This window comes from Strix uralensis, chromosome 1 (genome assembly GCF_047716275.1).
Source record: "Strix uralensis isolate ZFMK-TIS-50842 chromosome 1, bStrUra1, whole genome shotgun sequence".
Classification (NCBI taxonomy): Eukaryota; Metazoa; Chordata; class Aves; order Strigiformes; family Strigidae; genus Strix; species Strix uralensis.
In genome coordinates this window covers 23,418,367-23,434,973 of record NC_133972.1, presented here as the reverse complement: position 1 = coordinate 23,434,973, position 16,607 = coordinate 23,418,367, and the positions used below count along the sequence as shown (strand labels likewise).

Genomic DNA, 16,607 nt, shown 5'->3' with positions numbered 1-16,607 from the left:
TTCTGAGCATGAGCTCCTATACCTTAGAAATGGCCCCTTATGAAAAAACGGTGTGAACCATTATGAAAAAATGGTGTGAACTTACCTTTGAAAATATAATTAATTATTGTTATTTGCTATAATGTGCTTACATCAGTCTCTATTACCATTATGCCAGCAGATAGTAAGGACTGCCAGTCCCTACCCCAAAAGGCTCATGCTCGAGGATCAATCCTAAAAGTCTTAGGCAGCCAAAACTGAAGGATTTTGGCAAAGAGCTGTAGGACAGTGCTTTGAACTGACCAAGAGCATCTGCTATGTACCATCTCACTTGGGATATCAAAACTTCAGCCGTGACAACTTGATAGCAACCAGAAGGGTTCCTTTCAGTGGTAGTCTGACTGAGGGTAAGCTGAGGCAGCAGGGGATGATTGGCGTAGTACCCACCATGGCCCTTTTCTCAGTGTGGGTGCATTTGTGAAGCAGAGACAGAGGTTGGGAAAGGAAGAAATTGGAAGGGGTTGGTTAAGTCTATTTCTGTGTCAAATGCCTTCTGTCCCTTAGTAGAGAAATTCAGATTATCATTTTCTTAGGCTTAAGCCAAAGTTGCCACACAGGGCAGTCTACTATCAGGGACCTCAATAAGAATCCCACTTTGTAAGACATTGCATATCCTCAAATTACAGAAAAGTAAGCGGGAGCTCTGGGCAATCAGGTCACCACAAATCCAGCCAGAGCATGCTTAGGTGATGATGCAGAGCATCTGAAAATACCGAATCCAGCTTTACTTTTGCTTTCCAGTTGAATGCTGATCAATTATAAAGCCAATTAAGTCTACTTAAAAGGGCCAGCAAAGCCCACTGTGAAGTCCTTATTAGTTGCCCAGAGAGTTACATTTAGCTAGTCCTTATGTAGAAGATGGTTCTCCCTAAATATACAGCACTGGCTATTTTTACAGTGATCTACTAAGCTGAATATCTTTTCAGTATTTAGGGGCACAAATTGGCTCTGCTTGTCACTGAAGGAGTTACTCTGGTCCATTCAACCAGTAAAAAAAAGTCCTAAGAAGCTGTATCTTATGGGGCCACAGTGGCTCTGCAGAGACTGTTAAAGGGAGTCCAGCATGAGCAAAACCTGACGGCCACAGCCTGAGACAGCCAGATGTCATGGGGGATATTGTTTATTGTCAGATAAATTACCTCTGATGTAGTGTTGCCTTTGAATAATTATTCATACTTTACAAGCCACCTAAAGGTACTAGCTAAATGCATCTGGCTTCCTGTGCCTGATGTGTGGTGACCTGCTACCACAACAGACTGCCCCAGAGACATTATAAATCTTTATAGCAGCAAGCTTCTGATTTATCAGTATTCCAAGAAGTGGAGATGGATATTAGGTAGGTTTTTAGCCAAAGATCAAGGTTTCTAACCCCAGGGCACAAGATGCAGAAAAGCTGACAACTTCCTTATTCCTTAAGGAATATCCTGAATAACCGAATAGAGATGTTCTGTGCGTGAGGCGTGAGGGAAAGTAGTTACACAAAGAACATCCAAAAATTTTAGCTGGAATTACAATCATTATAATCTAGTATCTCATAAGATCTGCCAATGCACTTTATCTTGTGTGCTCAGAACAGCAGGCCTAAAGTTTCCTGAAACATTATCTCCACACACCAAATCCAAAATAAATCATCATCCTTTCCTCTTTGAATTTGTTCTGTGGCAGCAACTTGTCTTGGCATGAAATATTAGCCATATGGACACTAGAATATCTGCTTTGACCTTGACCTCAGAATAAGTGCTGCCAAAAATGTGAAGATAACTCCTGCCTTTCATTTCCAAGACTGATGCTGCACGAGTATAGCACGATCTGCTCTCCTGGTTGCATCTCAGTGTACAGAATATGTTTTTTTTCTTTGAGTAGGTGTTCTGCTAAAAGCATATTGTCTGTGGCTGGCTAGGGACTGGGAAGCAGTATCCCAGGTGATGATTTATTTGGCAGAGATATTTATTTCAGAAATTAAAAAAAAGAGCTAATTTTATCATCAGGCCGTGGAAAGTGCATTACTTGTAATTGTCTATCACTACATTATCCAGTCAGTTTTCATCTTCTGGATACTCTGTGAAGTAACAGGAGGCTGCTGGGGGCAAGATGAGGTGAATTTTGTTGGTTGCAGAGCTCTGTGCTGTTCTGGTTCAGAAAGTATGGTTAGTGACCAAAGTAGAGCATGTAGGTGGGTAGGAGGAACAGGTACTGTTCCTTTGGTGAGATTTTGCTATGTGTATTGCACTGCTTGTGAATGGGTGTGAATGATCCACAGGATTCAGAATACACACATTTCATGGCATTTGCTTCTGCCCAACATGCAGCAGAGCCCAGTGGACACCTAATCAGAGATCTTCTTTCATTTTCTCAAGTCCCTGTCTTCCTTTTCTGCTGGTGCCCATAACAGATATTCCCAAGTAGGGTAGGACTAAATGGCATAATAACGCTCACAGAGAAAGCTGGCAAGCCTGGGAAGGGTGGAGAAGGGGGCAGGCAGGAAGGTACACCACAGTCTTGGCTGGAAGGTGATCTTTACCCAGTTTGGAGTCCTGCAGCTTTGACGAACTCGTCTCCCTGATTTGTTAAGACCATAACAACATTTTTCACCTTGACACTGCTGGTTGAAATTCACACTAGCACAGTGCTAATGGTGCCATCTGATGATGCTCAGTGGACTGTGCAAAATGGATTTATTCCGTGTGCTTCCTAGTGGGCAGAGATCCACATTACACTCGACAGCTTCAACATATGGAAATGGTGACGTGTGATTGATGTGGTCCCTGCAGGTCACGCTAACTCACGGTGTATTAGCCCTGCATCCCGGGGAGGCTTATGCTACTGCAGCTGCCCACGTCCATTATCCGGACTAGGAATAAATGGAAGAATTGATGCTCCCAGCAGTGTGAATCTAGCACTTCATGAAGTGGTGTGCACTACAGAGGGTGGTGGGAGGCAAATTTCACACAATCCAATCCCACAGCACATGTGAGCACAGAACAGATTACAACCAAACATTTGTATATGGGTGCGAAGGGCAGTTGTGTTAGATTGAGTCAAACCCCTAATAATCACGTGGCTTTTTAAAATGCTTGTGTTAGCTATGTTTTCTTGTTCATTTTTAACATTTGGAGATTTTCCACATCTCATACTCTAAAATAAGTGACTAGATTTTCCAAAGCTGCTAAGTAAAGGACAACATATATAACCCAGGAAGCCCTCTCATCAGACATCCCTTCTTGACCTAATTTTCGGCAAGGGCTAAGCAGCTGCTCTCCCAAAAAACAGATTGCTTAATGGCATCCAAGACTGGAGGCAGCCAAATTTAGGATTTTGCAGCCAAAAGAATGAGCAGACTAAGGTTCCCCATAATGATGCGGAGATTCATCTGGAGGCTTCCTGGCCAAAACAAAAATGAAAACGTCTTTTGTTTCTACCCCTAAACAGTAGGATGCTTTGTAGCTTCTACAGGGAAATCACTGGCCTATGGCACTTTAAAGCACTCTCCTGAGTCCATACTGCAAGCTCCTCTCTCTCTTTGCCACAGAGATTCCCTGCAACCTTCCCATTCCCACCCCGCCACTCACATGGCCACAGGGCCACCGCAGCCCCTGCGGATTTTCCTTTCTCTTCCTACTTTCCCAGAGAAGCTGACAAAGTTGGAATCTAACTCTTCTGTCCTTCTGAAGAACATGGAAGGTATTCCTTCCTGCCAGACGCATCAGCCATGCTGTTCTGTGTCAGCTGGTCTCTCCCTGGTGTCTCACCATCTCTCTGTGTTTTTTCCTCCAGGTGTTCTACTGATCTTGGCACTGACGGAAGAGCTGGTGTTTTCTGTTCAGGTATTGTCTCCCACTGTCTCCTCCTCTCAGGGCTTCCTGATGGACACTACCACTGTCACAGCCATGGGAACAACACCTCACCACAAAGACCGACACATGGCAGAGCCCCTTCCCACGTCCGCTCGCGCCATTCCCCATCCCGTCAGCCTGGCAGAGAAAGCCCCTTCCACTGGGCAAAAGCAAGCGAGTGGCCCTCGTGTTGGCGAAAAGGAAACGTATCATTTATACAACCAGAGTGCTTTGCACTCAGGACAGACTCGCCCCAAGGGGAAAATATTCCAGGTTTTCAAAGGCAACTTCACAGAGTCCTCAGAGCCTTACCTAAAGACGACCCTGCACTCTCCCTTCCCTACCCTGAGGAGCCCTTTCACAGACCACCCATTTCGGTCCCAGACCACAGCGTCCAGCGATCCGAATGGCACAGGGCTGGCAAGAACTACACACTCGGACCCTTCTCCCCACCGCAACGCCTCGGGAAGCCTTAGGGAAGCAGAGCGAGGGGATGGGGCTGAGCTAGTGGTGCAGGAGGCAGATTTTGCCACCACAACTGCTGGACCATCAACTGATCCTGAAGCAGTGTCGGTGCCTTTTAAACCCACCCGCTATGGTGTATGGGATATGCTGAGCAAAAACAACTCTTGGGTAACCTTGAATCTCAGTACAAATGTCCCTCTGTTTGCTGGCCCTGGATCTGCAACAGCAGCAGCGGGTCACTCGGTTCAGACCAGTTTTGACGTCAGCGTCTCCTCCCCAGCAGCAGGAGACCCCAAGGGACCTGCTCCGACGCAGCACGGTGCGGTGACTAATGTGACCTTGCTGGGCAGTGCTCTCTCCGCAGCACCTTCCACGAGGTTGTCCAGCTCCATTTCCACAGCTGGCTCCACCGCCACCGGCAACTTCCTAAACAGACTGGTTCCTGCCGGGACCTGGAAACCCGGGGTGCAAGGAAACATCTCTCATGTCACTGAGGGGGACAAACCCCAGCACAGAGCAACGATCTGTCTCAGCAAGATGGACATTGCCTGGATCATTCTGGCTATCAGCGTACCTATATCCTCATGTTGTAAGTTAATTGCCACTTTATTTTGCTTTCTCTTTCCTTAAAATTTGGATTTTGGTCCATGATTCAAGGACCAGGTCGAGAGCTAACAGAGGCAGGGTGCTTGGGATGGATGAGAAGCAATCACTAGACAGAGGTCACATTCACTGACCAAAGTGCGTAGCTTCAAAATGCAGGGCTAAAATGTTTACACTCACAGCATACTTGCTCTGTTGCTATTAGAAATCACTTAGTCTTTTGGGGTCCTCCTTTTGAGGGTGTAACACAAGGCTGAACAACTCTAGAAGGTGAAGCAGCTTTACTTCAAGGCATTTAAGCTGGTGAACAAAACCTGTAGAAGTCTTTAACCTGGGAACTGCTATATGCTGCCCTGGAATTGGATTTAAAAAGCCAACTGCTAACCCAAAGGATTAATGACAGTTGTAATGACTAATACCTTAGGAAACACCAGTTTTCCAGCACAATAAAATATTTCATTGCTTACAGTTCGTGAGCTGTCAGATTTTAAAATCTGATAAGCAAAGTGCTGGTTTCCTCTATTTTAATTCCAACTTTGCAGCTGATGAGGGAGCAGGAAGAGTTTGAAATCCTGGCCTTCAGACACCAGGAGGCAGCCACCTGTGGGACCAGGGCAGGCTGAGTTCCCAGAGCTGGCTTAGGGTCTCGTCACTTGACTCAGTTACAAAAAGCACATGAGAAATTATGAGAAAGCTTGTGAGTGGATGCCGGGGTGTCCCCTGCTTAGCTGTATTATATCAGCAAGGTGGGACAACGTATTCTCTGGGGTTTCGCTATTGCGGGATGTGATTATGCTGATCTGTCTGGAGTGAAACAAAGCCAACATTTCCTAGACTTTGGTGCATGAGGAAACATAAAAGGGTAACAGCCAACAATACTGAATATTAATTCTGTTATTTACAGCTACAAGCTGAACTGAGGACAAGGCTAGATGAGATGACCAAGCCAGTCTCGCACACAGCTTACTCCTGCCAGAAATGACAGTGCTGCTCTCTCCTGCCCTCTCCCACGTGCAGCCACCTGATCCTGCCCCTCTCCTTCTGCCTGGGCCTGACCTGACACCTCCCTGAGACACTTTCAGATTGCTGAAGTGGCCAAAAAGTATTCTCTTTGCTCTTTGGTACTTTCTGTCCACCCAGTGAGCTGGATCAGCTCCACGCAGGTCAGAGACCTGGAGGGGATGAGGCTGCAGGAATATACACCTGGAGAGGGAGCTGCACTAATCCTTTCAGCAGCTGCAAACTGTTGGGTTGGCTTAGCATATCTGTTAGGCTTGTACCTCTGGGACCATCGGTTCTGCTATTGCCAACGTGGTTAAAACCACAAGTGAGAACAAAGTTTAAACCTAAATGATAGACAATCAAAATAAAGAGAAACCAAAGCAGAAGCGTGCGTACATACCTCTGCGAAAGATGGAGAGGAGAAACTGGGACATAGCAAGCACATGAGGAGAAGCAGCGAAATTTGATGATTTGATGAACAGTGCCTTGTCTATCAATCAGTAGAAATAGAGGATCAAATAAATTATTCCAAGCGTTATGTTTTGGGCCAATATTTAGAAAGAAAGCTGATCTGGATAGAAAGCGTCCAAATACAAACCACAAAACACAATAGCATACAATGCAAAGCATAGAAAGCATAACCAGTGTGTAAACTGGCGTTTGTTTCTGTCTGCAGTGTGCCATATATGAGCTAATAACTAATGATAGTTATTATTATTAATAATAATAATATGAAGAGTCTGCTGGCAGGACTTCTAATGCACTATTCATTAAATAGTGGTGTTTAAACTTTCCTTCTTATCATATGTGCCATAACAGTATATGTTCATATGACTGTGCCTATTCTGTTTCTTTGTTTGTAAGCTACATTTTTTTAAAAGGCAGATGTTATTTTGAAAATTATCTATACCACCTCTAACACAACTGCGTGTTTAAATGATTCGAATATTTAAGTCCTGCTTTCAGGACCAGATTTCTGAGTATGGTCTTCAGTAGGACTCTGCCTTTAAAATCTGGGGATCCTCAGGTGTATTTCAGAGTTGACATGAATGGTAGGCAGGCATTTGAATGGGATTATTTTGGATCTGGCTGAAGTGTCTAGGGAATTTCTTTCATCCAAAAGTTATGCTGTTTAAACTATGCCACGATAAGTCCTGTTGTACAGGCATAGGTTATTTCTATAGGAGAAGAAAAAGAACTTACAACAACCTAAAGCACTTTTACCCAGATGCACATGTATGGGTCGTGCCTCCCCTCTGTGCTGCACACTTTATTTCCTGACCCTCAGGCATCTGTATACCTTCAGACATGGGTGTACGGTGTGCAGTGTATGGTGTGCAGTATGGGGTGTGCGGTGTGTGGTGTACAGTGTGCCGTATGGGGTGCGCAGTGGGGGGGGGGGGTGTGGTGCGTGGTGAACGATGTGCGGTGTGGGGTGTGCAGTGTACAGTGTGCAACGTGGGGTGCACAGTGTGTGGTGAACAGTGTGGGATGTGCAGCGATACAGTGTGCGGTGTGTGGTGAACAGTGTGGGGTGTGGGGTGTGCGGTGTGAGGTGTGCAGTGTGTGGTAAACAGTGTGGGGTGTGGGGTGTGCAGTGTGTGGTAAACAGTGTGGGGTGTGCAGTGTGTGGTAAACAGTGTGGGGTGTGTGGTGATACAGAGTGCGGTGTGGGGGGTGCAGTATGGGGTGTGTAGTGTGGTGTACAGTGTGGGGTGTGTGGTGTACATACAGTGTGCAGTGTGGGGTGCACGGTGTGCGAAGGGGACTGTCGCCACCTCCCGGGCACAGGCGCCTGCAGCTGAGGACAGAAAGCCCCGTGCTGGCATTTGCTCATCACTTCTGGTCTAGAGAGGGCTGATGCTAAGAGGCAGTCGAAGAGTACAGCCATTTGGATTTCATTTCATTTTCGAGGGATGAAAATGTTTTCAGTGGGAGACTGTCACAGCTGTTGTGGGCATGGACTGAGAAAACACTGTCCTGCTCCTGCCTTGGGATGCTGAAAGGTGGAGATATCTCAGATATTGAGACTCAGCCCCATGCTCTTAAATATCTGTGCTGCCTTAGGAAGGAACAAGCCACAGAGAAAGTCACGGAGGACTCCTATCATGGGAGGTTATTGCTGCTCCAGTGCTGCGGGCTGGCGGCTCTGTGCTCAGGCTGACACCTCCAAGGCTGCTGGCCAGACCCGCCGAGGGGGACAGCAAGCCCTGAGCTGCTGCTGAGACACCTGTGAGAAAGGATAAGGCCCTGCACCAGTGGGAGAGGCAGTCCCGAGGCAGGGAAGTTAGCGGGACACACTGGAAAAAAGTGTGAGGAGGTGAGGAGAGGCAACCAGAGCCTGTGCATGGCTGCAGAGCTGCAGGAATCTAATTGACTCGACTCCCTCCTCCTGCTAATGAGGAGTGCCCCTGAGCCAACTCGCTGACCTCTGGGCTGTTTCCAGAGCCCTTGCAGAGCTGCACAGTGGCCAGCACATCTCTCCTCTGCCAGGAGTCCTTGTGCCTTTCCCCATAATCCAACCCTTGCGTGAGGGATGGCAAGGAGGCTGGAAAAGCCTTTCTTCTCAGCTTGTGCCACCCAAAATCCTTAGAAGGGAAAATGTACCACGATGCTACAGAGACATGTCTGTCCCTCTCTGATGCATGGCACAGTAGGGCCTCAAGTGCTGCTCGCTGTCACTCCTTCTACTGACAGGCACCTGTTAAATGAAAACCTGTGAGCATTTTAACTTCCATAGCAGGGGAATTCACCTGCTAGAGAGTGACTGCAGGACCGCTTGGCTCCTTGTCCCCACTGGAAGAAGTGCCTGGGATACTGCACTTCTCCTCATGGAGGAAGGACCCTGCCGGGGCTCCTTGCTGGCCCATCCCTGCCGTGGGGATTTGCCTCTAAGAGCAGGAAGCAGCAGAGGGTTTGTTCAACATCGCTGTGCCCTGGCATCTGAGCCCCACTGAGGACTGGCAGGTCCCGCCAGACGTGCTGGTGGCACAGCTCAGTGGCTATAGCACCAGCCTGAAGACCTAGGCCTCAGGAGCTCACCTGATGAAATAAGAGATGGGATTTAGCCTCCCCATCCTTACAGTACATATTTCTTTAAGGATGTACAGGTTTCTGAGTCCCACTGAAATCCCTTAAAATGCTAGCCAGAAAAGTAATGCTTCAAATAGGAATGTGCAAGCCATGTCTGCTGCGTGAACCTGGGGAAATCATTTCACCTTTTGGTACCTCAGTTTCATGGTATAAATAATGGGGGTAATGTTGCTAACACAATTTGTGGGCTGCAAACATGAAGGATTCTGTATCATTGGGTTCCCAGAAAAGCAAAGTTATATATAACACTAACATCAGTATTTTCTGCATGTTACAGTTTGAATTGTTTTGCAGTGTCCTTCAGGCAGCCTTGAACATTTTTGTGCACGTGCATTTGTACGTGTGTGGGTGCCTGTCTCTGCAATGCAGAACAAGACACAATATGAATTCATTTTAGAACCCACCATCCCAGTCCTTGGGCTCCCAATACTTATGTCTCTGTAATTACAGAATGACACGATAAAACGTGGAAGAACAGAAACTTGCAAATCAGATGCGCAGAAGTCAATTCATTCAGTCAGTTCTGCTGACACGGGAAAATGCGAGAGGAAGGCTGAGCCTCCGATCACAGGCGTCAGCAGAACTCAAAGAATATATGAAGAATTGCCTTGGACCTAACCCCACTTAGCTCACATTTCATGCACTGGGATGCATTCCAAAATTATCTCACCCACTTTCTCCATCACAAAACCTACGAATGTTTGCTTCCTGGTTTGAAGCAAGAGAGATCCCAAGCCCTGAGTCTAATCCCCAGGTGTGAGCTGAGACTGAGCTGGAGAAGAACCTCCTGTCTCCAGATGTAAGCAGCTGTGGTCAATAACCAAACCCACCATGATACCTGTATTACAACTAAGGCTGTACTACTATAGAAAGCCACAGTAAAGGAGGGAAAGTGAAAAAAATATGGAAAAAACACTATTTTAGTCACTGAGCCAAGGGTTCTGTAGAAGCTTAGTTTATATTATTATCCGCAGGCATAGGGAGAAGTAAATTAACATCCTTTGGTCTGAATATCTCCTGACTTGTGCTTGCAATTTTCAGGTCTGTTAACATCATGTTTTACGTGGGAGCTGCAGAGTGGAGGAAGGCAGTTTGCAGCTATATAAGATTGGTAAAATATTTGAGTTGAAAGAAAAGAGACAGAAGACTATCAGGAAACCGTAGGGAGTTAGTATGGTCTCACTGCACTGCATTTATGAGGCCAGTATTGAATATGGTACATAATCCTGGTGGTTTATGTTTTTAAAAAAAAGATTGGAAGATTAGGATAGAGCCATGCAAATGATTTAAGAGCTGAGAAATGCAACATAACTCCACTCGTGTCATCATGTAATCCGAGAAGAGGCTGAAGCCCACGTACATGGGGGACTTTTCTGATAGCATAGTGGAAGCTTTTAATAAAAAAGGCAAAAGGAGATCGAGGAAGTGGCTGATAAAGCTGGAGGTATTAGACAACAAGGGGAATGTAAACATGTTCCCAAAATGGAAATTAAGCATTGAAACAAACTTTGTGGGAATGGGATAGATATCTGGTTACTCCACGTCCTGAATGAAGCTGGGTATTTTCCTATGAGATATGCCATGCATACAGCTTACGGTTAAGCTAACAGGTGAAAGTCTCCTGGTGTGCAGGTGTTGTGCAAGTGAGAGTAGGTGATGGACGTGTTCCCACCAGCCTAAAAACCTGTAAATCTGTGAGACTCTTGTCTCTCTCATTTGTGAGATGTATTATTTCCTGTTTCATGGGTGGGGGGACAGATAATGCAGACGTAATTTGCCTTAGGGCCAGAAGGAGGCCAGCATCACTGCCAGAGCTCCTCAGCAGCTCAGCCCCTGAGCATGTGGATTGACTTTTCTCCTGCCAGACTAGCAACAGGTCAAAAGATGCGGGTTAGGAATGCTTCTGAACTCCCTGAACCTCCAGTGTCCACAAAATTGCAGAGACTCCTGGTATTTCCTAACATGTATTGTAACCTCTGCATGGGGAGCTTCAGCCTGACACAGGGACAATGCTGAAGTGTCCTTCTCATGGTACTTGCTCTTGACTTTAACATGGAGCAGGCAAAGGGAAAAGTCAGTTTAGCTTTTCTGACTCCCAGAAAGCATCCAGGTGAGTGCTTGAAAACCAGAGAAGAGTTAGCCCTTTTTCTGCCCAAAGGGTTGTCTATCTCTGAAACAGAGGTGTTACATAGCAGCACTGAACAACAGCACTTTCTTGTCCTTACGAGGACATGACATAATATACCAGGAAAGATAAGCAGGATATTGCAGCTACTGTTTCTCTCTTCAGCTCTGTTGTTATTATTGCCATTTCTCCCTTCCAAACCATCTCTGCCATCTGTGTATTTGATCCACTTAATATGTCCTCACTGGCCATTGCAACTGTCTGTCTGGAAAGAGTTTTTTCTGTAATACATATAATTGTATTTGTGGGAGGAAATAGGTATCTGAGAATGTCAGTAAAGCTGTACCCTGTTCCTAGTATTGTTCTGGAAGTGAGCAGTCCTATGTTAGCTACATTAATTTCCCTAAAATATGCCCCAAAAGGGTAGTTAATATGAGATGAGGAGGGAACAGCCCCATTCCAGCCCTGCTGTCCTCTCTCTCCCTCTTAAATCAGGTCTCCTCTGCTTTGAATTGGTGCAGCTTAGGTAGACAGCCTTCTGCTAAAATATATTATATTCAAGGAAGCTCAGGAACCCATTTTCCACAGTCTTCCATCCATTTGTTTGTGTGTGCACTAAGGTTGGAAGCCAAGAATGTAATTAAGGGAGAGAGCATTATTGCTATATAGCAGCCATACCTGCACACAGCAAGGCCATTTCCTCGACTCACTGGCTTTCCAGCCCCTAAAACTCAAATCTGACACTCCTCTGTCAGCAGCCACAACATTTTATAAGCTGTAAAACCTCAGGCTTTCAAATATTTGCACAGCAATAGAGTTGGCTTTATCGGGGCTCTCATATCCTCAGGCACCTTTAGAAATGTTCTGTGCCTTAGGGAGCACTTGTTGCTGGAGTACAGAAAAGCTCCAAGGTCTGTTGGCTCTCTACAGCAGTGGGGAGGACTACATGTAGGTCCTGCTTCACCTTCTAATCTTAATGAGCCTGCAGGTTGGGCTGGGACACAGATAGCGTAGCAGCAAGGTAGGGAGCAAAGCTGCACCCCTCAGGAGGATGAGCACTTCCCCGGGCAGGGAGGGCAGCTCTGGTGGCCCATGTGGGGTCCCTGCCGACAGGCACAGCATCAGGAGTCGTGCTGCCAGGCTGTCAGCAAATTAAGTTGTTGGGGATAGAAAGACTGAAGCAATATGAGTCAAAGATAATAGTAAGTTTGATGATGACCTGCTTTTCTGAAACAGACAGGAACAGTGCGGGAGATTTTTCCATTAGTTTTGGAAGATTTATAGCATAAGCTCACCTTTCCCTTTGAATGAGACATAAACCACCTGAACTCAAACCCATTGATTTTTTTTTTCTTGGTAGCTTATGCTTTTGTTTTAAACAGAGCTCTAGCCTTGTGCTTTTGTATTGACATTTGATGTGAGTAGATGGGATAAGAAATTAGACCCATGGCATATGGGTAGCTGCAGTGTTTGTCAAAACATACAAAGGAGCTTTGACCTCTCCACAGTCTTTTCTTTCCTCTGGGCTATAATTCTAATAAATAATTTTGGCTGTAGCTGAGAAAATAATTTATTTTTCTGCTTCATGAATATTTTCACTCTTGTTTTCTACCATGAGGGGTTTAGAAATAATGGAGTGAATTTATGGCAGGGCATTCCCTATTTCACAGGTACAAATCAAAGTAAGTACATGTCCAGCTACCTGTCTGTCTGCATAAATCAGGTAGATTACAAGCACAACTGGTCGATTAATTCCACAGGTGTAAGATAAGCATGGAGAGCTTATGCATTACTCCTCTGAACAAACCTTCGTACACGCCTCAGCCTCTGCCTGAGCAAGGACCAGTGGGAGCAGTAAGTTCATTACAGTGGGTTTGCCTGGCTTTCGTAAAATTGCCAAGATTACCCATCTGAATTGCAACAGACATGACTAAACTGAAAGCAATTCCAGAAAATAACACTCAACCAGCTTTGTGTTTGGCCTGCCTGCTGCGACAGCGTTGTCCTGGCATCTCTGCAGTCAGGGGGGTGCCTGTGGCCTTGAGACCAGACAGACAATTGTATCAACACATTTCACTCGCTGGTCACTCCGTCTTGCCTAACTGCTCTACTTTAAACTCAAATATTTCAGATTGCAGAAGCTTAAGTGTGCTTCACAGAGAAGAAAAGAGGCCAGGCTCAAACACCACCAATGTCCAGGGCAAGTGTGGGGAACGGATTACACTTATCAGTAGATCCCGCATCCTGATTCGGCTGATGAAGACAGGCAGGAAAACCCCATCTCTGAGGTCAATGCTACCCTGGAAGCATAAGCTACATGAGACGGGTGCCAGAGGTGATCTCCATGCCACCTCACCACTGTCTCACCCCTCTCCGGAGCCCTTGCTGGTCACTGATGTTTTGGAGCATGGTCACAAAGTACCCAAAATCCAAGTTACAAATGCAGGGGCAGCGATCAGTGGCACTTCAGGGCAGAAGCTTTTGGTATTGAAGACATGCAGCTACATGCATTTATGAATTTGGTATTTGAGCTTAGGACAGGTGTCTCTCACTGCCCACTTGCTAATGTGCTCATCGCTGCAGTGTCTGAACACGCTAGAAGCAGAAAAGATCTGTGCAGAGGCATCCTTAGCAGTCCCTGGGGAGTACCCTCTGTCCTAGAGGGTCCATAAATCCCTGCTTAGGTATTAAAATACCATCAATTACAACACCAAAGCTTTTCATTATCTAGACAGCCACATCTTGAAGATTATAAACTCACATCAAAAAGAAAGTAAATCTGCATATTCTGCCAAGCCCAAAGCCTCAACTGCTTGACCCAGATTCTGACTTAATTGTGTGGGGTTTGTTAGGAGAGAGCTAGATCTGACTGAAAGTGAATCGTATGAATGAAGGACACCAGCCCTCTCCTGAAGTAACATAAAAAACAAATCCATAGTACTGATGAGTCCTCACTGAAAGGAAATAACCAAATTTTTGACATGTTTCTATTGACAGCAGTTCTGCTGACAGTCTGCTGCATGAGGAGGAAGAAAAAGACATCTAACCCAGAAAACAACCTGAGCTATTGGAATAATGCTATTACCATGGACTACTTCAACAGGCATGCTGTAGAGTTACCGAGAGAGATCCAGTCCCTGGAGACTTCAGAGGTACCTCACTTGCAGAACTAGGGTCTGAAAACTGTACCTGGAGCTGTGCTGGGAGAAGGGAGAGGAAGTCATATTAATAAAGCCTTGAAATTTCTATACATATTCAGGGAAACAGCTTTTTGAGAAGGACTCACCCCTACACATGTATAAGATGGGATAAATATGTCGCCAAACTGGATTGCCATCCTATTCCCCACCATTGCTATGTGTTAACGGGAGTTAACCACCTCTAGGTGAATTTGTTCCCAGGTTTCTCTTCCTTTTGAGCCTACGGCCAATGTCTAGCCATACCATGACTGCTTAGGAGAGCTCTTTGTGCTGGCTTATTACTGACAGTCAGTCCTTCTGATCTGTCTGTTGTGCGTGTCCTGCACAGTATCAGATAAGGCGGGTAGTGAGAGTTAATAATGCAAAGAAATTTTGTGCATTTATGTCTCAGGAGCTGCCTATAGCATCTCAAATACCAGTTCAGGGGATGAGTGTTCCTAGTATATAAGCAATCAAACCATCAATATATGAGAGTGTGTGGTGGTGGTGTATACTCATCAGCCTTAAGGCATCTGACTCGTTCAGTGGGATTATTCATATATGGGCAGGTGATCCTACTGATAGAAATGTATTCCCTGGCCTCAGAGATAAAGAAGAATAATTTGGCTTAGTTCAAAGGTATTTAAAACCTAGAAACAGTGGAGAGTTGGGTTTATGCTAAAGTGATTTTCAGATCAGCTAGCTGACTAACTCATTAAAAAAAAGTATTTAGAAAGGAACCTCTGAGATGTGATCAGACAAGCACTCACAGTCACTTCATTAACCCCACTTTGCTGGCAATCATGTTCCTCAAGCTAAGGTAGGACGTGGTCTAGACTTACCAAGAATCAGATGCTAGGCCTATTCACATATTGGCTGGTCTCCAAAATCTGACATCTGAGTCGCTGAAACTGATCAGAACATGACTGAACTGGGGCATGCTCAGGTAGTTTGGAACCATATATGTGGTTTTATGATCTTAAAAAGAAGCTGAAAATGCATCTTTGAGGAGTCAAGCCCAGCTGATAGACAGGAAACTTCCAGTGTGTCATGAAAGTGAAAAAAAAAAAAAAAAAAAAGGAAACATGAAAGCTCAAATTCTGCTAAGGGACCTGAAGTTTGGTGTGTCTGAATTCTGGCTCCCCAGACTGAGAAAGAATCAGCCTGACTATCAGAGGAGCTCTTCTCTCACAGCTCCTACTGCCTGAAGAAGAGCAAAACGGGCTCACCAAACTTAGCTCTCCAGGAGCTGCAGCCCCCAAAATTCAGGCACTTTTGGAGGATTGGAAGAAGCAATAAAAATAGCTGTCCGTTCCTCACGTGCATTCGCATAGGGCAGCGGAGTGCCCTGTGTGCTCATGGAGGGTGAGGAGTGTGAAGGGCTCATCCTGCTTCTCTGTCTTTCTCCTAGGACCACCTCTCTGAGCCGCGCTCCCCTGCCAACGGCGACTACCGTGACAGTGGGATGGTCCTCGTGAACCCATTCTGTCAAGAAACACTATTTGTGGGACACGAGCAAGTCTCTGAAATATGACCCCACAGCTGCCCGCATATTGCAGTTTCATATCTACTGTCTCCAAATTATAAATAAATATATATATTATAAATATAACCTTTGTGTAACCCTGAATTACAAGAAACGTTTTCAGCTTTTCTTTTCTCCCTCAGAATTGTCAGCCCCTTTTTTATAAGTGTGGTAAAACTTTACAGAACAAACTGTGGCTTTATAAAATAAAGGTATTTCTAAGCAAAACACCTGTCAGATGGGCTGTTTTCTTCACTGTGATTTACAATCTGCTGCTAAATATACTTGGTCTGGAAGAATATTGGGTAAGGCTGGTTCTGGTGCAGGCAGCATGTGTTGGATACAGCATCCTGCATCCCCATGACATCACACAGCCTGGCTGTGGGCATTCCTGCTCAGTGACTGTCCCTTCTCCTACTATAAAATGACTTCAGTCACTCCTTTCCTTTAGGCTGCCCAGCTAGAATACAAACCAGACAGGACCAGCTCAGTTGCCAGAAGCAGTCCATATGGCATGTGGCAGTCTTGTATCCTTTGTGTGACTCCGGTACTGCCTAAGCACTGGCTGGGATGAGCCCTTCAGAGTCCCCCTTTCAGTAGAAAACAGCCAACGTCTGCCAGCTTGGCAGGAGGAGAGCAGGGAACCTGGGCTACAGTGGGATGATAAACAAACCTGATGTACCCATGAGATCCAGGGCCACTCAAGACATGAGCAAACCCATTGGGGTAGTAATGTCGCCCCA

At 45.7% G+C, this 16,607-nt stretch overlaps 1 protein-coding gene across 4 annotated transcripts in view; it reads left to right on the top strand.

Annotated features, from left to right (window-relative positions):
• Window positions 1-16,092, top strand: part of TMEM108 (transmembrane protein 108) — a 173,783-nt gene extending 157,691 nt beyond the window's left edge. For all 4 annotated transcript variants that reach the window (XM_074891686.1, XM_074891679.1, XM_074891697.1 and 1 more), the window contains 3 exons: window positions 3,814-4,926; window positions 14,158-14,312; window positions 15,751-16,092. In XM_074891686.1, the coding sequence (XP_074747787.1) occupies window positions 3,814-4,926; window positions 14,158-14,312; window positions 15,751-15,873 (1,391 nt within the window). In that variant the 3' untranslated portion in view covers window positions 15,874-16,092. The remainder of the gene's footprint in view (window positions 1-3,813; window positions 4,927-14,157; window positions 14,313-15,750) is intronic.
• Window positions 16,093-16,607: the final 515 nt, after the last annotated feature.